Source organism: Mauremys mutica, chromosome 12 (genome assembly GCF_020497125.1).
Source record: "Mauremys mutica isolate MM-2020 ecotype Southern chromosome 12, ASM2049712v1, whole genome shotgun sequence".
In the NCBI taxonomy this organism is placed as follows: domain Eukaryota; kingdom Metazoa; phylum Chordata; order Testudines; family Geoemydidae; genus Mauremys; species Mauremys mutica.
Window position 1 is genome coordinate 37,761,284 of NC_059083.1, and position 27,748 is coordinate 37,789,031.

Below are 27,748 nucleotides of genomic sequence, written 5' to 3' on the forward strand. Positions count from 1 at the left end.
GGGTTAATGAAGGAACAGGCTATTCTACGCCAACTGAGGCTCTGCTGCCACTGGGTTATTTAATTGTTGCAAGTCACATGTCTGTGCTGTATATTTTATTTCTGCAAACACCTTGGGATACCATTTCAGACTCTGCCCTGCCTTGTTTTTAGTGACGGGTTCTTCCAGGGTTGCTGTGATCATGCGAGATGCAGGGTGGATGCTGTTTCACCTCTGTGGGGTTAGGATTAGATAGGGCAGGTTGTCAGGATGATTTATTCCTGTGAGGAGATCAAAGCTGAGCTCACAGACCTGGAGCCTGGATTCAGCTATTTAGCCCAGAGCAGGGACATCCTGGGCTGTGACCATGTCTGAAGCCTGCACAAGCTGGGATCATCTCTAGAGCTGGGAGGGGCTTTCAGTCCCTGATCCCATTTAGTCCATCGCCTCTCAGCCGAGCCTACCCAGGGAGGGGAGTAGGGAGTGCCCATCTGTGGAGTAGATCCTGATCTGCTAGGAACTTCAGAGAGAGCCAGCAACTCAGGACTTACAGCAAGGGGACAGCAAAGGGCTGCTGGATAGACAGATAGACAGATAGATAGATAGATAGACAGATAGACAGATAGATAGTGTCCAAACTATTCTGATGCTTGAGAATCGACTGCATCACAAGCTGAAAAAAATTCCACAGACACCAGAACCATAAGTTTACTATTTCAGTTGCATATTTTGGGCTATTTTTATTTAAGAGCATAAATGTGAAATTACAATCTGATTTGTTTTAGGGATGGTCTACTGTGCTTAGTCAATCTGAGATACACTACTTATATTACGTAAACAATGTATCTGAAGTAAATGTAGCATAGATCTACTAACCACGGAGTCCACACTATGCTATATCGAAGGGAGATGCTCTCTCGTCAACATAGCTTCCACATCTCGTTGAGGTGGATCACTGACATCGATGGAAAAGTGCTCTCTCATTGACATAGTGTATCTTCACCAGACCCGGTAAATCGATGCCGCTGCATCACTTAGGAGTTTTGATAAATCCTGCTGGGTACCTGTCTCCATCTTTAGGTGCCTAAATCCCTTTGTAATCCTGGCCCACAGAAATAACAGAAGCTGGGCTTTAGTCAGGGTACCCTGCGGGAGATCCTAGGGCCTGTGCTATGCAGATATCAGACTGGAGAATCATACTGGGCTCTTTTGGCTTGAAAATCCATTAATTCATGATGTTTTGCCTCTGGGCCTCTGCTTCTGAGCTGTTTAGGCCTCGTGGAGTGAGTCCCTGCAAGCCCTCAGAGATGGCTAGACAGCCTTCTACAGCAGCAGCCCTCTAGTGGCACGGAAGCTCAAAGTCAGCTCATCTACAGACACCATCAGGTTTTCACCTAGTTCTGTCAATTTGTTCTCAGAGTGATGGCTGAAAGGGCTCTTATGGAGCTGTGTCCTTGGCGTCTAGATACTACAGCGGTAGGGAAATGGAGATAGAGAAATTATGATCAAAGAATCCTGGCGCTGGAAGATCAAACACATCTCAAGTTGGGGAAAAAATCCACAGTGGGCAGCACAGTTAATACACTATTTCAATTAAATACAGTTGTGGTTTAATATACAGAACAAATGTACGACCCTAAACATAAATTATTATTTGAACCCTTTAAGGCTTTAGCTATCAATTAAGTCAGAGAGCTAGAGCCAATCAGAAAAAAAACCAGTGTAAATCTTTGCCTTTGCCTTTGCCTTTGCATCAGATACCCAAAATCAGAAAAAGATTCGGGATTTGGCAACCAACCATGTATGTTTTTAGCAAAATACTAGTGTTAAGTGAAAATGTTACGTTGCCAACAAAAGAAAATTGAGGTTTTCAGTTTAAAAAAAGTATTGTTTCAAGTATAACAGAAACTTTCCTTGGACATTTTTGTTTAGATTTAAATCCCATTTTGTAAACAAAAATAGGCAGAAAATCTCCGACCGCCCCTAATTGGAAATTGAGCTTTAAACAAAGTTGGGAAGCATTATTCTTATATTTAATAATACAGCCATTTCAAACCGGTTTCTTCTATTGCAACTGTGTTTATTTCTGTTTCAAAGGAATAGTTATGGAAAGGTAAAAAAAATAACATAGCAGCAAAGCCTGCAGATTGTGTTTTGTACACTCTAGCACCTGTAAACTGTAAACTCAGAGTCAGCTTTGCACCAGCCACCTGAAGCCTGTCTATCTCAACCCTGCCCAAGGACACAGAGGAAATGAAGGGGAGAGCATCAAGACCTCCTGCTCTAGCCCCATATCCTCTGTCCCACACTGCTGCCACCTTAACACCAAAGCTGTAAACAGGTGCACAGAACATACACATAATAAAACACAGCCCCTCCCTAACCAAGATCATAGTCCTAGTAGACAAGGCAGTGAAAGTGGGGGAGAGGAAACAGAGGGACGGAAAGGGGAAGCGACTTGCCCAAGGTCACCCAGAAGGTCAGTGGCAAAGACGAGAACATAACCCAGGTCTCCTGATTGCCACTGACCTGCACAGCGCAGATATGAAGGTAGAGAGGGAAACGATAAACCATAGCAGTAACAGAGGGATGCTCCTGTCCCATAATTACACAGAGACACAAGTGCAGCAGGTATCAGGGGCCATGAATCAATCTGTGCCTGGGGGCACTCTGCCGGTTGTCGCAAGGGCGGCAGGCAGGTTGCCTTCGGCGGCATGCCTGCGGAGGGTCCGCTGGTCCCGCGGCTTCCTCGGACCTCCCGCAGGCGGGCTGCTGAATCCGCGGGACCGGGGACCTCCTGCAGGCAAGCCACCGAAGAGAGCCCGCCTACCGTGCTCGGGGCGGCAAAATACCTAGAGCTGCCCCTGCTAAGAAGATATGACTAGAAGGGACCTGGGTCACTGAGTCCAATCCCCTGCTCCCACTGGCAACCCAGTCATATAATCCCCATTCTAAACTGACACAGCTCAGTGTTAACACCAGTTAGGTTGTTTGTCCCCAATGGCTCCTATTGGGAGGCTGCTCTGTATCGTCCCTCCTCCGATGGGGACAAATTTTCTTCTCATTTCCAAGCTAAATTTACTCATGGACAATTTATCCCCATTACTTCTTGTGTCAACATTCTCCTTTAGCATCAATAGCTCTGCTCCCTTCCTCGTGTTTACCTCCTCGATGTGTTTATAGAGAGTGATCATAATCCCTCTCAGCCAGCATTTTGCTCAGTTAATTAGCCAAACACTTTTAGTCTACATCTACTCAGCAAGCTAGGGCTGTGATTCACCAGCTTGCACGGACGTGCTCGTGTGCTAGCTTTGTGAGCATAAATAGCAGTGTACCTGCGGTAGCCATGCAGAATACAAACCCACCTGAACTCTGGGGCTATGTACTGTATTCAGCACAGTTTCCCCTTCTGCCATGGCTATACTATTTTCAGACTTGTGCTAGCCACACTCAAGGTATTGCAAGTAGTGTATGTGATCTGGGAATCACTTCCCTAGCTCATAGTTTAGATGTAGCCTTATTCTTCTTTCCTAAACTAGCTCTCTATTGTCGCAATAGGATGACCACCATTCCTAAGATTGTTGGGTTTGGGTTGTAACTTGTTCCATATTTACATTGCATTTTATCAAGCTTCATCTTGGACCAGATCCTCAGATGGAGGAAACGGACGCCATCCATTGACTGTAAGGAAGCTGTGGCAATTTACACTGGTGTGACAATGCTCCTCAGTAGTGGTGTGATTGTCAGAGATGAGGAGGAGGGAGGACATTAGCCTGACCACTGCCCTTGCCCTTCTTTCCACAGACAGGCCATGATGTACTGAGAAAGAAAATGTCCAACCTAACCACCGTGACCGAGTTCCTTCTCCTGGGGTTCTCTGAGGACCGGGAGCTGCAGATTTTACACTTTGTGGTGTTTCTAGGGATTTATCTGGCAGCCCTGGTGGGAAATCTCCTTGTTATCATCCTTGTAGTGGTCGACCACCACCTTCACACCCCCATGTACTTCTTCCTGATGAATTTGTCCATACTAGACCTCGGTTCCATCTCCGTCACAATCCCCAAGTCCATGGCCAACTCCCTGTTGAACACCAGGTCGATTTCTTATTCTGGGTGCATTGCCCAAGTCTTTCTCTTCATTTTCTTTGCTGTTGTTGACTTTGCTTTTCTCACCATCATGGCATATGACCGGTACGTTGCCATCTGCCAACCACTGCACTATGAGACTATAACGAACAGGGGAGCTTGTGTCCAAATGGCAGCCAGTGCGTGGATCAGTGGAATTCCCATTTCTACTATGCAGACCGGGAACATATTTGCATTACCTTTTTGTGGTGGTAACAAAGTGGATCAGTTCTTCTGTGAAATTCCCCAACTGCTCAAGATCACTTGCAATTATGCATACCTCAGTGAAGTTGTTATTACTTCTTTTCTCTTGTTCTTAGGCTTAAGTTGCTTTGCTTTTATAATTGTGTCATATGTTCAGATCTTCAAAACCGTGCTGAGAATCCCCTCTGAGCAGGGCCGGAATAAAGCCTTCTCCACCTGCCTCCCTCACCTCACTGTGGTCTCCTTGTTAGTTTGCACTGCCACCTTTGCCTACGTGAAACCCACCTCCAGCTCAACATCAGGTCTGGATGTCATAGTGGCTGTTCTTTTTTCTGTGATGCCTCCAGTTATGAATCCAGCCATCTACAGCATGAGGAACAAGGAGATAAAAGGTGCTCTGAGGAAACTAACTGAGGGGAAGTTATCCAAAAAGAATAAAATTTCCAGATTTCTCCCATGACCATGTTTTCATTCTGTGCTTCTTTAAAGATATAATCAACTGATGACATTATTGTTTCCATGGGAATGTGATGTTCAGGCTTTTTAAGCAAAAATGTTGTGTTCACAGTAGTAATAATGCAGACTAAGTTCACTGAAGTCAGTGGAGTTACTCTACTGTGAATTAGATAAGAATCTATCTATCTATCTAAATTATGAGGGCATTTAATTCATTTCTGCATTTCCTTGTTAGAAGTGTGAGTTAGCTGAACTCGACCTTCTGGACAAGCACGAGCTGTCACTGGGAAATATTAACTCTGTGTTAATAATGTTTTTGACATTTTATTTCCTAGTTTTTCAACAGAAAGGAAGCTTGTTGGTCCGAGTTAGTGGTCATTGTGGCAGCTGTAGGTGGCCATGGATATGGATGATGAGTGAAGTAAAAGGCTCTTTTAAGAATCATCACATTGTTCTAGAAAAGAGCTGTATACTGTGCACTACTTGGTCATTCTGGGTTCCCCTCAGCTTCACACCCTCAGCGGCGGCACTTCCCCAGACCCTGGCACACATTGGGAGGGGTGATTAGGGAGAGGCTCAGTTCCCCCTCCTGTCAAAAGGGAAGGAGAAAGCCCCCAAGATCACAAAAGAGGGAGAGGGAGGGGTATCCGACACCATAGATGCATCGCGAGCCCCCTGATACTGGCACACACAAGGGAGGTGAATGTGGGGCTGTCAGGCGCCCTGCCCCTCGTTCTAGTTCTGGATCCACATAGGTGCAGAGAGCACTGATGGAAACACAGCTCGGTGCTGTGCTCGCTTTATTGTTCACGCTGCAAAACTGGACCTAACAGGAAAGTGAGGCTTTGCACTGGGGAGGGGAGAGAACATAGAGCCCTCTGAACATTGAAAGAGAGAGGATATCACACCCCTCTCTTCTCCCAGTCCCCCATCACTCACCCTCATGTCCCCTCTTCCCAGTGTCCCACCCCTCATCTCCTGACCCCCAACCCATCTCCTACCCACCCACCCTATTCGTCCCTTTCCCAATAACCTCCCTCCCCTCGCTGCCCCCCAAGCCCTACTCCCGCAATTCCCATCAGCTCTTCCACCCTCATCATCCTCCTCTCCCAGCAGGTAAGTGTATTTCAAAAATTGTTTCATTACCATCTAAATATTCTGCGGTGCGCCAGGTGACATTTCCCTACAGTTAGAAACCCTCAGACAGAGCCAGGTGCCTCCTTATTCTTAGGTTCAGATTTCAGCTCAGGGTTTGATCTGAACTCAAAGTGCCCAGATGGCATGCGGGTTTGTCAGCCACTACTGGACATTCCCCCTTCAAGGACTCACAGCCTGTGAGCCAGAGGTAGCTTTGAACCTGTTCATCCTCTCTCCATGCACGTGCCCACTGTAATCCATTCAGGGGCTGCTAACAGGGAGTTTCGCAAGGGAGTTTGGAAGGGGAGTGGGAAGGGAGTGGGAGCCCCTCGCCAGCCCTAACCCCATCCCCGTGGGCCCCCCCTAAAACCCATAAACCAAACCACAGTCCAAAACTACTTTCCGTAAACCACCCTTTCACTAACTAGGAGACAATGCAGGCAGAAGCCCAGCAGCAGAGTGGGGGCTATCCAGTTTATTGCACTGACTGTTGCATGTATGATTACCTGCCCTGTGGGCGGGTGGCGTATGTGTGCAGCCGGTGCAAGGAGCTCCTGGCCCTCAGAGACCATGTACGGGCTTTGGAGGCCAGGGTGGCGGAACTGGAGGAGCTGAGAGAGGCAGAGAGGTATGTTGATGAGGCTTTCCGGGACACTGTAGAATTGTCCCACCTCCGCTTAGACAGCTCCTGTGCTGTTGAGGAGGAAGAAGGGCCCAGGGAAGTAGAGCAGTCGATGGGAGCAGAGGGAAACCTTCCCGTAGTTGGGACCCTCCTTCCAGATGGTGCTGGGGTTGCCTCTCGCACTGAGGTTGCCTCTCCGGGGGAGGGAACTCCAGTTTCTAGGAAAAGGCAGGTGTTAGTAATGGGAGATTCGATTATTAGAAATGTAGATAGCTGGGTCTGTGATGACCGGGAGAACCGTATGGTGACTTGCCTGCCTGGTTCGAAGGTTGCGGATCTCTCGAGGCATCTAGATAGACTTATGTGTAGTGCTGGGGAGGAGCCGGTGGTCGTGGTACATGTAGGTACCAATGACATAGGGAAGGGTAGGAGAGATGTCCTGGAAGCCAAATTTAGGCTGCTAGGGAAGAGACTGAAATCCAGGACCTCTATGGTGGCATTTTCAGAAATGCTCCCAGTTCCACGCGCAGGGCCAGGTAGGCAAGCAGAGCTTCAGAGTCTCAATGCGTGGATGAGACGATGGTGTAGAGAGGAGGGGTTCACGTTCATTAGGAACTGGGGAAACTTCTGGGATGGGAGGAGCCTATACAGGAGAGATGGGCTCCACCTAAACCAAAGTGGAACCAGACTGCTGGCACTAAACATTAAAAAGGTTGTAGAGCAGTTTTTAAACTAGGAGATGGGGGAAAGCCGACTGCTGCAGAGGAGCGTGTGGATCGGACACAGACTCCTCTTAGGGGAGAGTCTGATGATAGAGAATCTCCAGGTTATAGTCGGGAGCAGAGGAATGAGAAGTATAATGTAAGGGCCGGATCAGATGATAAACAGTCACATAAAAAAGAAACTGGCACATCAGAAAAAGGCAGGCTAATAAACAGGGACAAGTTTTTAAAGTGCTTGTACACAAATGCCAGAAGTCTAAATAATAAGATGGGTGAACTAGAGTGCCTTGTGATAAAGGAGGATATAGATATAATAGGCATCACAGAAACCTGGTGGACTGAGAGCAATCAATGGGACACAATCATTCCGGGGTACAAAATATATCGGAAGGACAGGACAGGCCGTGCAGGGGGAGGAGTGGCACTATATGTTAAAGAAAGTGTAGATTCAAATGAAGAAAAATCTTAAGCAAATCCACAGGTTCCATAGAGTCTCTATGGATAGAAATTTCATGCTCTAGTAAAAATATAACAGTAGAGATCTATTATCGACCTCCTGACCAGGACAGTAATAGTGATGATGAAATGCTAAGGGAAATTAGAGAGGCTATCAAAATTAAGAACCCAATAATAGTGGGGGATTTCAATTATCCCCATATTGACTGGGAACATTTCACTTCAGGACGAAATGCAGAGATAAAATTTCTCAATACTTTAAATGACTGCTTCATGGAGCAGCTGGTACGGAAACCCACAAGGGGAGAGGCGACTCTTGATTTAATCCTGAGTGGAGCGCAGGAGCTGGTCCAAGAGGTAACTACAGCAGGACCGCTTGGAAATAGTGACCATAATACAATAGCATTCAACATCCCTGTGGTGGGAAGAACATCTCAACTGCCCAACACTGTGGCCTTTAATTTCAAAAGGGGGAACTATACAAAAATGAGGGGGTTAGTTAGACAAAAGTTACAAGGTACAGTGACTAAAGTGAAATCCCTGCAAGTTGCGTGGGCCCTTTTTAAAGACACCATAATAGAGGCACAACTTCAATGTATACCCCAAATTAAGAAAAACAGTAAAAGAACTAAAAAAGGGCCACCGTGGCTTAACAACCATGTAAAAGAAGCAGTGAGAGATAAAAAGACTTCCTTTAAAAAGTGGAAGTCAAATCCTAGTGAGGCAAATAGAAAGGAGCACAAACACTGCCAACTTAAGTGCAAGAGTGTAATAAGAAAAGCCAAAGAGGAGTTTGAAGAACGGCTAGCCAAAAACTCCAAAGGTAATAACAAAATGTTTTTTAAGTACATCAGAAGCAGGAAGCCTGCTAAACAACCAGTGGGGCCCCTTGACGATGAAAATACAAAAGGAGTGCTTAAAGATGATAAAGTCATTGCGGAGAAACTAAATGGATTCTTTGCTTCAGTCTTCACGGCTGAGGATGTTAGGGAGATTCCCAAACCTGAGCTGGCTTTTGTAGGTGACAAATCTGAGGAACTGTCACAGATTGAAGTGTCACTAGAGGAGGTTTTGGAATTAATTGATAAACTCAACATTAACAAGTCACCGGGACCAGATGGCATTCACCCAAGAGTTCTGAAAGAACTCAAATGTGAAGTTGTGGAACTATTAACTAAGGTTTGTAACCTGTCCTTTAAATCGGCTTCGGTACCCAATGACTGGAAGTTAGCTAATGTAACGCCAATATTTAAAAAGGGCTCTAGGGGTGATCATGGAAATTACAGACCAGTAAGTCTAACGTCGGTACCGGCCAAATTAGTTGAAACAATAGTAAAGAATAAAATTGTCAGACACATAGAAAAACATAAACTCTTGAGCAATAGTCAACATGGTTTCTGTAAAGGGAAATCGTGTCTTACTAATCTATTAGAGTTCTTTGAAGGGGTCAACAAACATGTGGACAAGGGGGATCCGGTGGACATAGTGTACTTAGATTTCCAGAAAGCCTTTGACAAGGTCCCTCACCAAAGGCTCTTACGTAAATGAAGCTGTCATGGGATAAAAGGAAAGGTCCTTTCATGGATTGAGAACTGGTTAAAGGACAGGGAACAAAGGGTAGGAATTAATGGTAAATTCTCAGAATGGAGAGGGGTAACTAGTGGTGTTCCCCAAGGGTCAGTCCTGGGACCAATCCTATTCAATTTATTCATAAATGATCTGGAGAAAGGGGTAAACAGTGAGGTGGCAAAGTTTGCAGATGATACTAAACTACTCAAGATAGTTAAGACCAATTCAGATTGTGAAGAACTTCAAAAAGATCTCACAAAACTAAGTGATCGGGCAACAAAATGGCAAATGAAATTTAATGTGGATAAATGTAAAGTAATGCACATTGGAAAAAATAACCCCAACTATACATACAACATGATGGGGGCTAATTTAGCTACAACGAGTCAGGAAAAAGATCTTGGAGTTATCGTGGATAGTTCTCTGAAGATGTCCACGCAGTGTGCAGAGGCGGTCAAAAAAGCAAACAGGATGTTAGGAATCATTAAAAAGGGAATAGAGAATAAGACTGAGAATATATTATTGCCCTTATATAAATCCATGGTACGCCCACATCTCGAATACTGTGTACAGATGTGGTCTCCTCACCTCAAAAAAGATATTCTAGCACTAGAAAAGGTTCAGAAAAGAGCAACTAAAATGATTAGGGGTTTAGAGAGGGTCCCATATGAGGAAAGATTAAAGAGGCTAGGACTCTTCAGTTTGGAAGAGAGAAGACTAAGGGGGGACATGATAGAGGTATATAAAATCATGAGTGATGTTGAGAAAGTGGATAAGGAAAAGTTATTTACTTATTCCCATAATACAAGAACTAGGGGTCACCAAATGAAATTAATAGGCAGCAGGTTTAAAACAAATAAAAGGAAGTTCTTCTTCACGCAGCGCACAGTCAACTTGTGGAGCGCCTTACCTGAGGAGGTTGTGAAGGCTAGGACTATAACAATGTTTAAAAGGGGACTGGATAAATTCATGGTGGCTAAGTCCATAAATGGCTATTAGCCAGGATGGGTAAGAATGGTGTCCCTAGCCTCTGTTCGTCAGAGGATGGAGATGGATGGCAGGAGAGAGATCACTTGATCATTGCCTGTTAGGTTCACTCCCTCAGGGGCACCTGGCATTGGCCACTGTCGGTAGACAGATACTGGGCTAGATGGACCTTTGGTCTGACCCGGTACGGCTGTTCTTATGTTCTTATGTTCAGTGCGTCTCCAAGCCCTTCGAAGGCTGATGGGCCTAACTGAAAGCTAAACCCTTTGGCTAATAACCCTGTCACTTTTTTTCCTCCAAAGAGCTGGTGAGTGGCCCTTGAGCACTGGAAACACTCCCTGCTGTGCGGATCTGAGCCCTGGTTTGATCTCTGTCTGTGCACAATAAATCAGCACCAAAACACACCAACGTAAAGAAAAGTTAGAAGTGACTCCTTTGGAGTCGATAGGGCTGATTCCCTCTCATTCACACTGATGTAAATCAGGAGTAACTCATTTGTACTGAATGGGGCTCATTTCCCCCTCACTCACCCCAGGGTTTTACAATGGAGTATGTCTGGTCTAAGGAAGAGGAGATTCAGGTCCTTTGACTCCAGTCCCTGCTGAGGTGTGGCCCTTCTTTGTGGTCCTGGGCCCTTCAACCCCAGAATCCCCTGGGGCATGGCCCTTCTCTATGAGGTGCTCTGCCCTTCAGCCCCCCCGCACTAATCACAGCGTCTCCTACCTCATTTCACTATTCCTCTGCCCCTCCCGTAAACTCCCCATCTGGTGAATCTCAAGGAGCACCCACTGATATCAGAGTGCCTGCTGTACCGCATCAAGGACTGCATGACTAGATACCAGGAACGGGACATGCTGGGGTACGATGGGTGGGGGTGTCCAGTGCCCTGGGTCTGACTGGGGCCAGCAACAGATGCTGCATTACCCACAGCCTGGAACAATACGGGTAGAATGGGGAGATCTGTCCCCAGTGCAGCAGCTGCCGCATTGTCTGCCTGAGTCTGAAGAGGGTCTGAGACAATGGCTCTGGGAGAAGGGAACTGCCCCAGGCATCTCCATGGCATTTGAATTCCCAGCACCAGTGCTCTGGAGCACTCCAACAACTCCACCAATGCAGGGGGCTCTCTGAGCAGGAGAGGGGAAGAGCACAGCAGTCCTGACCGCCTCACCCGAGCAGACACATCCTGGCTGGGGAGGTAAGGATTGTGGGGACCATGACTGCCCTCTGCCTGTCTGTGGGCACCTAGCTGATCTCGAGGGGTTGGGGGACAGTCACCTGCTCCTCTTCTGGGACAGAGCAGAGTCCCATGCCATTGTCCCAGCCTTTCTGTGAAGCCCTCTCCACCTCCATACATGGCCCTGGAGTGTCTGAATCCAGCCCTGGGAGTCAGCAGAGCTTTATGGGAGTAAATGTGCCTCTTTCCACAGGCTCCTGGGAACAGCCCAGCTCAGAGCTGTGACTCTTGGAGGGACCACCACCAGCTGCTGAAAATAGAGGGACAGGGACCCCCCGCCCAGTGGACAATTCTGCACTGATCTCCATTTCAGGGAGGTTCCCTGTGACTTAATGGCTGGTTGGAGACCTGCACCATGGCAGTTTAATTCATTCTCTGATCTAATGTAACCACGAAGGCTCTTGTGATCCATGCCAATGTCTCACCCCGCTGACCTTTTTGTCTCAGCAATACCTTGTGGAAGTGAGTTCCCCAGGTTAGCTGTGTGCTGGTTGGCAGTGGGCAGAGGCCACCCTGGAAATACTGTTCAGAAAAGGGGCTTGGCCAGGAAGAGGAAGGAGTAGAGTGGGGAAGGAAGGAAGTGGTGGCCAGGGCTTGCCAATGGGGAGAAGGAGGAGAGAATGGGCAGGTGTTTGGAGTCAGGGGTGAGTGGCTGTTCCCTGGAGCTGGGACCATGTCAGGGTAGTGGGGCTAAGCAAAGGAGAGAACTGGTGGGCAGAGGGGTTAAGCAGGGATCTCTGAGGAAGCTGAGTCAGGAACTCTGGGTGAGAATTGACTCGGCCATGGGAGGGGGAATCTCAAAGAACAGTGGCTGGCAGGGTCTGTGGGGGGGGGGTTTGAGAGGGGTGGGAGAAGATTAAGGGCTGTGGGTGTTTGCTTGGGGGTCTGGGTTAGGTGAGGGAGAGGGAGAGAAACACTCAGAGTCTAGGGTAAGATGGGTTAAGTGCGTGAATCATGGATCATCTCTAAATAAACGTTTCTTTATAAAATTTTCATCCAGTCTCAATTATTATCCCCCAGATTTTGGTAAAGTGAGGCACAGAGAGTTGAGGTAACATAGCTGCATAGCTGGGCTTCCATCACAGGAGTTCTTCGCATCTCGACCTTCTTTCTCTAGACACCAGGCTGTCCTAGTTATCATTACAGGCTGGGATTCTCAAGGGTGTCTAAGGGATTTACGAGCCCAAGATGTACACGCCTTACAGCCATAGGCTCCTTTGCAAATCCCAGGCACCATTTTCAGCAATTCAGGGGAAGCCCAGGCCTTGGAAGTTAACGAGAGACACAGGGCCAGGATTACAAAGGGGTCTAGGGACCTAAAGGAGGAGATAGCTGCCTATTGGGATTTACAATAGCATCTAAGCAGGTTAAGCTCCTCACTCCCACTGAATAACCATGGGACTTATTCCCCTAGCTCATTTAGGAGCATTGATAAATCCCCGTAGGTGCCTGTCTTCATCTTTGTGATCCTGGCCCACAGGTAACACAGAAGCTGGGCTGGAATCAGGGAATGCTGGGGGAGATCATAGCCCTGTGCTATGTTAGGGGCAGACTAGAGGATCAGAATGGTTCTTTTGGCTTTATCACCTAGTCACCTATGCACTTGCCTGTGGGCCTGTGCTGCTGAGCTGTGCAGGGCTCCAGAGAGTGAGTCCCGCTAGCCCTTAGAAAATAGACATGAATAAATCACCTTCCCGCAGCATCTGTTCTTTAATGCCGATGATGCTCAGCGCCAGCTACACACAGCTCATCTGCAGAGCCAAGAGGTTTGAGTCAAGTTCTGGCTGAGCAGTCTCAAAATGAAGGGGGAAAGAAATCTCAGATGCCTGTGCCTTTAGCTTCTAGATTCTGGTAGATATTGACCAAAGAATCCTGGTGCTGGATGGCTGAATGGATCATACGTTGGGAAAAAAATCTACACAGATCAGCACAGTAAGTTTTCTATGTCAATTAAATATGTTGGGGGATCAACATAGAAGGGAAAATTAAGATGATAAATATGAATTACAATATGAACTTGTTAAGACTTTTACTCTCAATTTAATCAAATACCTACTGCTGATTGGAATTTTTCCATCCTTCAGGAAAATTTTGACTTTTAACTGAAAACCTCAAATCCATTTTTGTTTCAATTTTTGGCAAATGAAAACTTTTTGCTGAAAACTGGATTATTTTTATTACAAAACCAAAAATGTTTGGGTTTTGAGTTTTCAATTTCTTTAAAAACCCGATTGCAAAATGTTTGGAGAAAAGCAGACAGATTCTGAGATTTGTTGTTGTTTAGCTGAAAACCCGCTTTCCATTAGAAAGAACACAGTTGAAAATTTCCTACCTGCCTTAAACTTCAAATAAATTGGGGAACATTAATATTGCCTGATAAAACCTTAATTTCAAACCATTTATTCTACTGCATCTATGTGATTTCTCTTCCAAAGGGATAGTTGTCCTAGTAGACAGAGCAGAGAAAAGGAGGGAGGGAGGGGAAACAGAGGCAGAAAGGGGGGAAATGACTGGCCTAAGGTCACACAGCAGGTCACTGGCAGAGACAAGAGTAGAGCCCGTGTCCTGACAACTCCTGCACTGCACAGCGCAGAGTAAATGATACAACATAGTGGTGACAGAGGGCTGCTGCTAGTCCATTGTTACACACAGGCCGAAGTGCAGCTAGGAGTTGGTGCTATAAATCAGTTTGGAAGCAGAAAGCAGGCCGTCTAGGCATAGAGCTTCGGGTAGAAAAATCACAGATGAGCTGCTACTTATGATGCTGGGTGAGTCTACATGAGAATCAGGCTGTGTTGCCATTTTAGTCTATCCATTTCATGGCCAACCTGTGAGCTTGGTGATGGTTGCAGCAGAGGGATCTTCTTTAGAAGAATTGTTGGGTTTGGATTGTACTCTGTTCCATCCTTCATAAAGCATGTTCATAGGCCACAACTTGGGCCAAATCCTCAAAAGAGGTAAAGTAACGAAGCTCCATTGACTTTAAATGAACCGACCCAATTTACACTAATGTGATAACGTGACTGATTGATTGTCAGAGGTGAGGAGCACTAACAATACCTCATCATTGCAAGTGACGAGTGCTGTGCACCTTTGACATTCATATAATGAGATATTACATGAAAGGGAATCAGGGCCATTCCCCCTGTCACTCTAACTCTGATCATTGTCCTTCTCATTCCCCCTACAGCCATCACATGATGTACTGAGGAAGAAAATGTCCAACCAAACCGCCATGACCGAATTCCTTCTCCTGGGATTCTCTGATGTTCGGGAGCTGCAGATTTTATACTTTGTGGTGTTTCTAGTGCTTTACCTCGCATCCCTACTGGGGAACCTTCTCATCATCACAGCCATAGCCCTCAAACACCAACTTCACCCCCCCATGTACTTCTTCCTGATGAATCTGTCCATCCTAGACCTCGGATCCATCTCTGTCACCATCCCCAAATCCATGGCCAACTCCCTCATGAACACAAGATTGATTTCTTACTCTGGATGTGTTGCCCAAGTCTTTCTTGTCTTCTTCTTCGCTTCAGCAGATTTTGCCATACTGACCATCATGGCGTATGACCGATATGTCGCCATCTGCCAACCACTGCGCTATGAGACAGTGATGAACAGGAGAGCTTGTATCCAAATGGCAGCCAGGGCCTGGATCAGTGTTATTCTCTACTCTGCAGTGCACACTGGAAACACATTTGCAATATCTTTCTGTGGAGGCAACATGGTGGATCAATTCTTCTGTGAAGTCCCCCAGCTTCTCAAGCTTGCTTGCTCTAACTCAGACCTCAGTGAAGTTGGGTTTCTCATCTTTAGTGTGTGCTTAGCCTCAAGCTGCTTTATTTTCATAATTGTGTCATATATTCAGATCTTCACCACAGTGTTGAGAATCCCCTCTGAGCAGGGCCGGCATAAAGCCTTCTCCACCTGCCTCCCTCACCTCATTGTGGTCTCCTTGTTTATTTGCACTGGGACCTTTGCCTACTTGAAACCCACCTCCAGCTCAACCTCAGGTCTGGATCTCATGGTGGCTGTTCTCTATTCTGTGTTGCCACCAATGACGAATCCGATCATCTACAGCATAAGAAACAAAGAGCTCAAAGGTGCACTGAGTAAACTGGTAGGTTGGAGGTCTCTAAGAATAAAATGTCCATATTTCTCCGTCAGTAACAATTTCATTCTGTGTTTCTTTATATAATCAGCTGATGACATTATTGCCTCCCTGAGAAAATACTGTTCAATCTGTTTATGCAGAATTGGGTATTTACACTAGGAAAAATCCAGACAAACATGACTCAAGAAAAAAGTAGTTATTACAGTTTTACACCAATGTAAATAAGATCGGAATCTATCTTCATATACTGCTATCCACCACCATACTATCTGAGCACCTTACCCATAAAATCAGTAGCCATAGCAAAGTACATAGTGAGGTCTCAGGCTTTTCTTATTTTGGGGGGATAATCTCTGATTGAGGTATCAATCCAATTGTTCTTTGTGTTTTTTGTTTACTTGTTTGTCAGATTTTTTTTTTTGTTGCTTAACTTGTTGGCTGGTTTGGTTTGTTTCTTTGGAGGTGGGAAAGCCTGGGGAGGTGGTGAGTGTTTGGTTACACAGGATTTTCGATATTTGCTCTCTCTTGGAAGTGCCATAATGTCATCTCTCTGATGGGGTTTTCTTAGCGAGATGAAGATTTGCTCCCCACAGTGACAACCTCATTAATCATAATGATCGATTTTTATTTGATTGTGAATTATGTTAACTAGCTAGCTAGATAATGAATAATCTATGGAGATTATTGTGCAAATTATTGTGCTTCTTTTCCTGTTAATGGCTGTCTATGTCCAGAACATGATTTTCTTATAAATACTCCTTATTAAACAAAGCGTTTTATGGCTATATCTTACTCTCTCATTTACAAACAGTTCATCCTAAAATACTTGGTGTTTGAACTTTGAGCTGTTTTGACAGGATACATTTTTAACATGCTCTCTTTCATTTCTCTGAACAAATGGAAGTATCACACTCGGGATCCTTAAAAACCAAGGAGGCAATCCTCAGCTAGTTTAAATTGTCATAGCTCCATTGAAGTCAATAGATCTCGGAGACTTTTCACCACTTGAGGATCTGCTCCAAACACTCATGATTATGAATTTCAAACTCACTCCCCTTGAATACTCTGTACACAGGCCCTGATTCCACAGCCACTTCAGCACATTCTTTACTTTAATTGTAGGTTTAAAGGGAAACTCATGCTTAATTTTCTGTTGGAATGATGTTGACCAACGTGGTGTGCAGTTAGAAGACCAGTTTCTCCCCTAGCTTCCATGCAAGTGCCATTGCGTGCACTGACCAAACCCCCATCCCATTTCCCTAAATGTCACTGTTTCCATAAATGTTCCTGTCTGCATGGCTGGAATGTTCAGCTGAATCACATTCCCCGAAAAAGCAAAATTATTATTCATACAAAAAGATTTGGCTGTATTCATTCTGTTTTGCCAGTGATATAGAGTAGGAGCTCACTTCATCGTCCGGCAGAGATAAATCACAGGGTAGCTCACAAGTAGAGCTGGATGGAAAATTTCTGATTGAAACAGAGTTTTGTCCAAAAATGCTGATTCATAGAGCCCAAAATGATTCGCAGAAACATCTCAGGTTTGATGAACTTTCAGGGAAGCAAGGGCAGATTGGCAATGGATTGCCTAACTGCCAAGCTGAGCTGCTAAGGAGCAGGAAGTTTGAAGACCTTGGTATGGGATCCCAGAGGCCGTGGCTCTAGGGCAATCTCAGCATGCAGACGACCCTGGCCCAGGAACACCAGGGCTTCCAGACTTCCAGGCCAGCTGGCTTCCCAAAATGGCCACTGAGTCACATAATATGGACAACCAGCTGGCTTGGAGCCTGGAATCAGCTGTTGAGCGAAACTCACATTCTGCTCCTATTAGCAGCCATGAAACTGACAAGAAAGTCCATTTCACTCAGCAGATGCTGGGGTCCTGTGGAGAAAATTTTGTTTCTGAAGCACCACGTGTTGGTGTTTCTAAAACACCTCCGCCCCCCAGTTTTCAGTTAGAGGGAAAATTTGAAATAGCAACATTTCCCACAAAGCTGAAATTCCATGTTTTGGCCAGCTCTGCTTTCAAGCTTTGTTTGTTCTTATGGCCTCATTAGAAAACATCAAGGTAAAGTGTCCCTTCTCTCATCTTAAGGTAGACACCAGGGCAACAGTAATCTGCTGAGACACGTGAATAAACCAGTGGTGCTTCATTGACAGTGGAATTGTCTTCTGAAGCTGCAAACCAAGTCTGTTAACCTTCAGGATGGGCTGCTGGCTTACCTGTTCTCCCAAGCTTTCCTTGAGGGCTTGGCTGGGTTGACGAGAAAATTATATGGAAGTTTCATTGGTTGAGGAGGGAGAATGTTAAAGTGAATGAATGGGGAATAGTATCAGAGGGGTAGCCGTGTTAGTCTGGTTCTGTAGACGCAGCAAAGAATCCTGTGGCACCTTATAGACTAACAGACGTTTTGCAGCATGAGCTTTCGTGGGTGAATACCCACTTCTGACTTGCATCTGAAGAAGTGGGTATTCACCCACGAAAGCTCATGCTGCAAAACGTCTGTTAGTCTATAAGGTGCCACAGGATTCTTTGCTGCGTGAATGGGGAATGATCTCCTGGTCAGTGAAAAGGGAAGAAGTTTAGTTTGGTTAAGGAAATTGTACGGATTGTGAATAGGGAATAAGGAGGAGGGAAGGTCTGTGATTGTTGTCAAGTGCAGAAGACTCTGTGTGGTGAAGGGTAAAAAGGTCTATGGCTGGTTCTGCTGGAGAATGTTTTGGTGGGTGAATGGAGGATAATCTTATCATTAGTAGAGAGTAGATGAGTCTACGGCTGGGGAAGGACAGATTTGTCTGATTAGTGGAGAGCACAGGAGTCTATGGGTGGTTGAAGGAGGCGAAAGTTCTAGTTGACTTATGGGGGAAATTTTGCCATTGGTTAATGGAGAAAAATTACAGTCGGTTAATGGGAGAGTTTAATACTGAAGGAAGGAGAATGTTACCCATGATTTGGTGGACCAAGTCAGTGTATTTTGCATATATTCTTACAATACAGAGCAGAGGTCTAGCGTTTGGGCTTTCTTACCAGTCCAAATGAACAAATAATACAAATATTGCTGTCAGTTGATTTTACGGCATTTCACATCTGAGAACTTGCAAGAAGTGTCCAGACTTGGAGCTGTGGGTCTCACGAGGAACAGCACAAATTCAGCTCTTATGTAAACTGTCAGGGCAATGTTATCTACATTAATGTTGTGCCCTCTGACACCATTCTGCCACTCTTGCCGCCTTCTTTCAAAAATTAGGATTCTGTGACCTGGTGTGTCAGTGACTTTAGACACCACACTGATGAATGGAGTAGAGAGAGAGATCATAATTGACAAGGGCTTGCATAGAGAAAGGATCCAGTGTCCCGTCCATGTCATCAGTGTTAGGGGTATTCTGATGTGAGGCTCTGTAGATGGGTCAGACTCACCCCTGCGGCGCCTCCTGCTGGTGACTCCGGGAATTAGCTCTGTTCCAGTTCGGAGCGCCCTCTGCAGGCTGGTGATCCGCCTGTCTTCAGGCCCCCCGTGTCCCTCCCTGGACCCGGTGCCCTCTTACATGGGGTGCTGCCCCCTAGCAGTAACCCCTTTCTCTTAGGGAACCCCCACCCTCTATCCCCACCTTGCCTCAGTATATGGCTACTGCCAGTCATTGTCTAGCCCCACATCCTGGGGCAGACTGCAGTATCAGCCTACTCATCACTGGCAAGGTTGGGTTTGGACCTGCTGCCTTGGCCTACCCCTGGGCTGCCCTCTGCAACACCCAGTACCTGTTAGCCCTCTGCTAGGTCGCAGCCTGGGGCTTTCCAGGCAGGAGCTCCCTAGCTCTTCAGCCTTTCCCCAGCCCTGCTTCACTCAGGTATTCAGTCTCTAGCTCCCTGCAGCCACGCCCTTCTCTCTCTGAAGGCAGAGAGAGACTGCCTGGCTTCTGGCTTCCCTGGCCTTCTTATAAGGCCCTGTGGCTCATTTTGGGGCGTGGCCCCAGCTGCAGCCACTGCCCCACTCAGCCCAGCCTAAAGGCTGTTTTCTTGAGCCTCGGCCCCCTTCCCAGGGCTGTTTTTAACCCCTTCAGGGCCAGAGCAGGGGTCCACCCTGCTACAGGCTCCCACAATCACTCCATTTGAAGCTGTTCCACTCTGGTTAAATAATTGTTAGGGTTTTTTTTTTCTGATTTCTTTATGGTAGCCCGTATGAAATAAACAGGGGATCTTTGTCCAATTCCCAGAAGATGTCTCCCCATAATACTTATATCAACATTACTGGCAATAATTTGCCACAATCATTCTTGTGGTCCATTACTAAGGAAGCATGCAGGGATATGGAGAAGAGAATCTCCTTTTATGTACAGAAAGGGTCCTTCCAGGAAAGGGTAGAGGGGGAAGATTCCACAGCTGCCACTTTGGCTTCTGTGTGCTCTGTTTTGTTCTATGAATGGAGGAGTGTTAACGGGACATTTCATCTTGAATAGTCTCTTGGAATATGTGTGAACTACTTATGCTAAACTATGTTTTCTACCTCATATTTAGCTGTAACATTGTGGCCTTGTCTACACTACACAGTTTTGTCGACAAAAGGCAGCTTCTGTTGACAAAACAGTGGCTGTGTACACACTGCAATGCTCCACCCGCCATTTTAACTCTCCTGCTACGCTGACTTAATAAAAACACCTTGGCAAGAGACGTAGAGCTTTTTGCAACATAGATAGTGTGACACAACGTCAGTGTAGACACTGCATTCCTCACATCACTGGAATGGGCCTCCAGGAGGTACCCTACAATGCCCACCGTTACTGCTCTGGTCACCGTTTTTGAACTCAGCTGCCCTGCATCCAGCTACGCAGGCATACTCCCCTCCTCTTTCAAAGCCACAGGAAGATTTAAATTGTTCTTCCTGTTTGGTTGGTGTGGAGAGCTCATATAGCTGAGCATGCTGGCTTCCTGTAGCAAACAGGCACCTGCCTGGACTACATGGGAGTGGGTGGATCTCCTACATCTGTGGGGAGAGGAGGCTGTGGGTTTCCCTAACTGTGGGGGGGCGACAGATGGAACGCATATCCCTATCTTGGTACCGGAGCACCAAGGCAGTGAGTACATAAACCGCAAGGGGTATTTTTCAATGGTGCTGCAAGCACTGGTGGATCACAAGGGACGTTTCACCGATATCAACGTGGGATGGCTGGGAAGGTTTCATGACGCTCACATCTTTAGGAACTCCGGTCTGTTTGAACAGTTGCAGGAAGGAAGTTACTTCCCAGACCAGAAACTTACCGTTGGGGATGTTGAAATGCCTATAGTTATCCTTGGGGACCCAGCCTACCCCTTAATGCCATGGCTCATGAATCCATACACAGGCAACCAGGACAGTAGTAAGGAGTAGTTCAACTATAGGCTGAGCAAGTGCAGAATGGTGGTAGAATGTGCATTTGGATGTTTAAAAGTGCGCTGGGGCAGTTTACTGACATAGTTAGACCTCAATGAAACCAATATTCCCATTTCCATTGCTGCTTGCTGTGTGCACCACAATATCTGTGAGAGTAAGGGGGAGATATTTATGGTGGGGTGGGAGGTTGAGGCAAATCACTTGGCCACTGATTTTGCACAGCCAGACACCAGGGCAATTAGAAGAGCAAAGCTGGGCATGAAGTGTATCAGAGAAGCTTTGAAAACCAGGCTACACTGTGACAGTTCTATTTGTTTTTCCTTGATGAAAACCCACCCCCCTTGGTTGACTCTACTTCCCTGTAACCCAACCGACCTCCCCCCTTTGATTACTGCTTTCAGAGGCAATAAAGGCATTATTGTTTCAAAATCATGCATTCTTTATTAATTCATCACACAAATAGGGGGAAAAGTCGCAAAGTAGCCTGGGAGGGGTGGGTGAGGGGAGGAGGGAAGGACAAGGCCACACTGCACTTCAAAACTTACTGAATGCCAGCCTTCTGTTGCTTGGGCATTCCTCTGGGGTGGAGAGGTTGGGTCCCCAGAGCCCCCCACCACGTTCTTGGCATCTGAGTGAGGAGGCTATGGAACATGGGGAGGGGGGAGAGCAGTTACACAAGGGTTGCAGCATTGGTCTGTGCTCCGGCTGCCTTTCCTGCAGCTCCACCACATGCCAGTAGCCTCAGCATTGGATCTTGCCTCCTTTCATCGCGCTGCCGCCACCTCTCATCTTGTTCCCACCACCTCCTATCTCACTCGTCCCTCCTGTCCTTGCGTTCATTATCTGCTTTCCTGCCTCCACGCATTCTGCTGAGCTCTTTCAGTGCGGGAGAACTGCAAGAGCTTAGAGAACATTTAGTGGGGGCCATGTACTACATTGGGTAAAACTCAACAGCTTGAGACCATTTTGTCCCACATCACATCCGTAGTTTGAGCTCAAGCTCTGAGCAAAATAAACAAACCTAGAAACTTGTAACTGGGCTTATATCTATACAACCCTTTGCTCAAATGACCCCAAATTTAGGTCACTAACCGTACCCTGCACTGGGTAAGCATTTATATGACTAAGCATATCATTTTTTTAAGGAGAGGTGGAACTTTAAACAGAAGTCATGGCACAACCTTCACTATCGGGGTGTTGCTGTGTAGTTATAATATTCATCTGTTCATTTACTGGCTGGGTACCCATCTCATAGGTTTCTATTAACCACGTTACTGGAATATTCTATGAGCATTGAGATGGGATTGTGATGTCCAGCAATGAGAATCTCAGATACAGGAACAAGCAAAAAGCTAGACATCAGGGCACAGATATTCAGCTCATGTCATTTGGCCTGGTTCCATAGCACTAAGCCAATTTACAGCTGCTGAGGAACTAATCGACTTCAGTGGGGCTGGGACTGATTTACACAAGAGCTGTTTGGGGATCTGGACCTTTTGACACCAAGGCAGCTAGAGGTGATTTACAAAAACTGGGGCTCTGACCCATTCACTCCAGTGGTGCTACCCTGATTTGAACTTGCTGAGGATCTGAACCATTGATTCCAATAGATCTAGGGCTGATTTGTACCTGCTGGGGATCTGGCCCTTTGTCTTTCATTCTCTGACATGGATGTCTAGTGTAGATTTCACATTTTTAAACAGTGCATCTGCAGCCAAAGGAGCCTTTTATTTTAGTGTTGTCTGCAGAAAGGATAAATATTACTACTGAGAAAGAAAGAAAGAAAGAAAGAAAGAAAGAAAAGCTGGGCCATTCATCCCAGTAGAAGTTGAAGATCAGATAAAGAAAATCTCCACAACACAGAATTCCTCCAAAGTTCTGTCCCCAGGGGCAGTGATGAGCTGCTAAAATCTTAACAACCGGTTTCCTGTAAAAAGTTCTGATTTAAGGGATGTGCCACAGCATGTATTTTTTGTACCAATAGGGCTACCATGCGTCCGTATTTTCCTGGGAGGAATTTTTAAGAACTGAAAACTGAGTCTTTTTCATATATAGGCTCCTATTACCCCTCACCCCCGTCCTGATTTTTCACACTTGCTGTCTGGTCACCCTAGGGTGTACATGTGTGGGTCCCAGCTGCTCCCTGCCCCCCCCCTCATTGAAGCAGGTGTGCAGGGTTACTGCCCTGAGAACTGCAGGGCACCAGTGGCCATGGGAATGGCTGCAGACAAGGGCGTGGGGCAGGGCTAGCTGGAGGCAGGGAGTGTGACACGGGCTGGCTGCAAAAGGGGCTGGCTGTGGGCAGGTGATGCAGACAGGGGCTGGCTGTGGGTGACTGCGTGCAGGGGGTGGCTGAAGGAGGCTGTGGGCAGGGGGCGGCTGCGGGCAGGGGGTGGCAGGGCAGGTGGTGTGGCAGGGGCTGGCTGCTGAGGGCAGAGGCTGGCTGCAGGAGGCTGCGGGCAGGGGCTGGCTGCAGGCAAGGGCTGGCTGCGGGTGGCTGCAGGCAGGGGGTGGCTGTGGCAGGGGTTGGCTGCAGGTGGTTGCAGGCAGGGGTTGGCTGTGGGCAGGGAAGGTGGGGGGGCAGGTACTCACACGGGGAGAGCGGCTGGGAGCAGCCCGAGCAGCAGGACACAGCCGGGGACTCATCCGGCAGCAGCAGGAGCCCCACGGCCAGAGGTCCAAGGAGCAGCAGCAACAGGGACAGGAGGCAGCCCACATGGCTCCTGCAGCACAGTGCAGCACCCCCCGGAGAAATTACAGGCTTCCTGGCCAGAGCCCATCAAAGCTTCTGTCATAGGTTTGTTCCCCACTTTGAACTTTAGCGTCCAAAAGATGGGGACCTGCATGGATCCTTCTAAGCTTAAATCATAGCTTAGATCTGGTAACACTGCCACCAGCCAAAAATATACTGTTTTGGCACACTCTCTGTTCCCCCAAACCTTTCCCGGGGGGAACCCGATCCAAACTCCTGGGATCTTAACACAAAGGGAAATAAACCATTCCCACTCTCAGACTTTCCCTCCCTTGGTCGTCAGGGAAGACTACCTTGATTCAAACTCCTTGAATCTAAAACAAAGAGGGATTCACCTTTCCCCTCCTCTTTCCCCCCCACCTATCCCTGGTGAGTCAGACTAATCCCCTGAGGTCTTAAACAAAGGAAAAATCAATCAGGTTCTTAAAAAGAAAAGCTTTTAATTAAAGAAAAAGATAAAAACTATCTCTGTAAAATCAGGATAGAAGTTTACAGGGTACAGCTGATGAAACTAGAGAGCTAGCATCAGTACAAATACAGCAAACAGAGGTAAAAACCCTACCAGCAAAATATACATTTGCAAATACAGAAATTAATCAAAAGACTAATCCGCCTTTCTAATACTCACTATACTGAATAGAAGAGACTATTTCAGGAAGATTGGAGAGCCTGGATATACGTCTGGCCCTTCTTAGATCCAAAGAGAGAACACCCCCCAAAACAAAGAACCCAAACAAAGGCTTCCCTCCACCGAGGTTTGAAAGTATCTTGTCTCCTGATTGGTCCTCTGGTCAGGTGTTAGCCAGGTTCACTGAGCTTGTTAACCCTTTACAGGTAAAAAAGACCTTAACCCTTAACTATCTGTTTATGACAGCTTCCCTTGCAGGGAAGCCAGTTAACAAGAGGTTCTAAAACCACTTCTAAATTTAACAACCGGTTCCTGCAAACCGGTGGAACCGGCTCCAGCTCACCCCTGCCCAGGGGGAATGAATCACTCTGTCACCCTTATAAATTACATTTGTAACTAATCTCAATGGACAAAGCGCTAGGAAAGAGCAGACTGCTTACAAACTTTTGGCTCTTCTTTGGTTCAGTTTCACAGGCAAAGAATATGGATTGGAAACTGCCGCATGGGCCAGATCCCCAGATGGTGTAAATCGATGTAGCTCCATGGCAGCCAGTGATCCAGATCCCAACTGGTGTAAACAGCCCTTGCTACTCTGAAGTCAATAGAACTTTACACTATCAATTTACACCAGCTCAGGACCTGGTCCTTAGTTTTTAGCGTTTGCCTCTGGGTACCTCCTAGTTACCAACTTCATGCAGCAAGGACAGCCTGAGCTCTGGGTTCCTCTGGTGACTGCATCCCAAGAGTGGCTGGTGCAATGCAGAAGACCATCTCTGCTCACTCAGAGGTGATTATGTGGAGTTAATGAAGGAACAGGCCATTCCAGGCCAGCTGAGACTCTGGTGCCACTAGGCTCTCAGCTATAGTAGGTCACATCTCTGTGCTACTAATTTATATTTTATTTTGCCATCCTGTGGGGACCCCCTTTGTGACTCACCCTTGTCTTGTTTTTAGCCAAGGGTCCTTCCAGGGATGCTGCCATCGTGTGAGATCCAGGGCAGGTGCTGTTCCCCCTCTGGCGGCTTAGGATCAGCTAATGCAGGTTGTCAGGGTGGTTTGCTCCAGAGGTGAGATCAGATCTGGGCTCACATCTCTGGAGACCAGATTCAGCTATTTAGCCCCAGAGCAGGGACATCCTGGGCTGTGACTGTGTCTGAAGCCTGCACAAGATGGGATCATCTCTAGAGCTGGGAGGGACTTTCAGTCCCTGATCCCAATTAGTCCATAGCCTCTCACCCAAGCCTGCCCTAGGAGGAAACCAGGAAGCACCCATCGGTGCTAGGAAGTGCAGAGAGACGCTGCAACTCAGAACATCCAGTGAAGGGGCACAACAACAGCTGTTGGATAATACAGTGATGGAGGCATGGGAGAGAGAGAGAACCAAACCATCCTGGCAGTGGGTGGATAGATAGATAGATAATGACCAACGATTCCTAACACTGCAAGATCAAATGCACTGCAAATTGGGATAAAGAAGAAGGGCAAGAGCATATCTGGATACAGACTGGCTAACCTAGTGAGGAGCGCTTTAAACTAGGTTCAACGGGGCCAAGTGAATAAAGCCCACAGGTAAGTCAAAAACATGGAGACCTGGGAGAAGGGTTGGAATCTGGGGTGAGCATGGGCTGCTATAGCAGAAATAAAGGAGATACAAGACAGAGCTGCTGGGGTGGGAAGGGGATCAAGTCAGTATCTTAGATGTCTGTATATTAATGTGGGAAGTATGGGGAATAATCAGCAAGAACTCGAAATGCTAGTAAATAAACACAACTGTGACATAGTTGGCATCATGGAGACTTGCTGCGATAATACACATGACTGGAATTTTGGTATAGAAGGTTACAGTTTAGTCAGGAAGGACAGGCAGGGAAAAAATGGAGGAGGTGTTGCCTTATATATTAAAAATGTATACACTTGGACTGAGATTGAGATAGAAATAGGAGACAGACTTGTTGAAAGTCTCTGGGTAAGGATAAAAGGGGTAAAAAAAAAGGGTGATGTCATGGTAGGGGTTTACTGCAGACCACCTAACCAGGTGAAGAAAGGGGTAAAGAGTGAGGTGGCAAAGTTTGCAGATGATACTAAACTGCTCAAGATAGTTAAGAGCAAAGCAGACTGTGACAAACTTCAAAAAGATTACACAAAACTAAGTGATTGGGCAACAAAATGGCAAATGCAATTTAATGTGGATAAATGTAAAGTAATGCACATTGGAAAATATAACCCCAACTATACATACAATATGATGGGGGCTAATTTAGCTACAACATGTAAGGAAAAAGATCTTGGAGTCACCTGAAGAGGTCCACGCAGTGTGCAGAGGCGGTGAAAAAAGCAAACAGGATGTTAGGAATCATTAAAAAGGGGATAGAGAATATGACTGAGAATATATTATTGTCCTTATATAAATCGATGGTAACCCCATATCTCGAATACTGCGTACAGATGTGGTTGCTCATCTCAAAAAAGATATACTGGCACTAGAAAAGGTTCAGAAAAGGGCAATGAAAATGATTAGGGGTTTGGAACGGGTTCCATATGAGGAGAGATTAAAGAGGCTAGGACTCTTCAGCTTGGAAAAGAGGAGACTAAGGGGGACTATGATAGAGGTATATAAAATCATGAGTGATGTGGAGAAAGTGAATAAGGAAAAGTTATTTACTTATTCCCATAATACAAGAACTAGGGGTCACCAAATGAAATTAATAGGCAGCAGGTTTAAAACAAATACAAGGAAGTTCTTCTTCACGCAGCACACAGTCAACTTGTGGAACTCTTTACCTGAGGAGGATGTGAAGGCTGTTCCAGATTTTATTTGACAAATAGGGAGGAATTGGTTGAGAACTTGAAAGTGGAAGGTGGCTTGGATGAAAGTGATTACAAAATGATAAGAGTTCTTGATTCTAAGCAATGGTAGGAGGGAAAACAGCAGAATAAAGATAATGGATTTCAGGAAGGCAGACTTTTTAGCAAACTCAGAGTTGGTAGGCAAAATCCCATGGGAAGCAAGCCTAAGGGGAAAAACGATTGAAGATGTTGGTAGTTTTTCAAAGAGACATTACCAAGGGCACAAAAGCAAAGTATCCTACTGCATAAAAAAGATAGGAAGTATGGCAAGAGACCACCCTGGATTAACCAGGAGATCTTCGGTGATCAAAAAATCAAAAAAGAGTCCTACAAAACGTGGAAACTAGGTCAAATTACAGAGGATGAATATGAAGAAATATCACAAGTGTGTAGGGACAAAATTAGAAAAGTCAAGGCATAAAAGGAGGTCAAACTTGCTGGGGACATAAAAGGTAACAAGAAAACATTCTACAAATACATTAGAAGAAAGAGGAAAACTAAGGACAGGGTAGGCCCATTACTAATGAGGAGGGGGGAAACAATAACAG

The 27,748-nt window shown here is 46.3% G+C and overlaps 2 protein-coding genes across 2 annotated transcripts; both read left to right on the top strand.

The window, feature by feature from the left end:
* Positions 1-3,978: 3,978 nt before the first annotated feature.
* Positions 3,979-4,767, top strand: LOC123346753 (olfactory receptor 14A16-like). The gene has a single exon (XM_044984215.1). The coding sequence runs from the start codon at positions 3,979-3,981 to the stop codon at positions 4,765-4,767; it is 789 nt and encodes a 262-aa protein (XP_044840150.1).
* A 9,940-nt stretch (positions 4,768-14,707) lies between these two features.
* Positions 14,708-16,353, top strand: LOC123346169 (olfactory receptor 14A16-like). The gene has a single exon (XM_044983418.1). The coding sequence runs from the start codon at positions 14,708-14,710 to the stop codon at positions 15,689-15,691; it is 984 nt and encodes a 327-aa protein (XP_044839353.1). The 3' UTR covers positions 15,692-16,353.
* The last annotated feature ends 11,395 nt before the right edge of the window (positions 16,354-27,748 follow it).

Excerpts from the sequence above, each read along its gene's own strand:
- LOC123346169 (XM_044983418.1), top strand. The coding sequence starts at position 14,708 with ATGTCCAACCAAACCGCCATGACCGAATTCCTTCTCCTGGGATTCTCT.
- LOC123346753 (XM_044984215.1), top strand. The coding sequence starts at position 3,979 with ATGTACTTCTTCCTGATGAATTTGTCCATACTAGACCTCGGTTCCATC.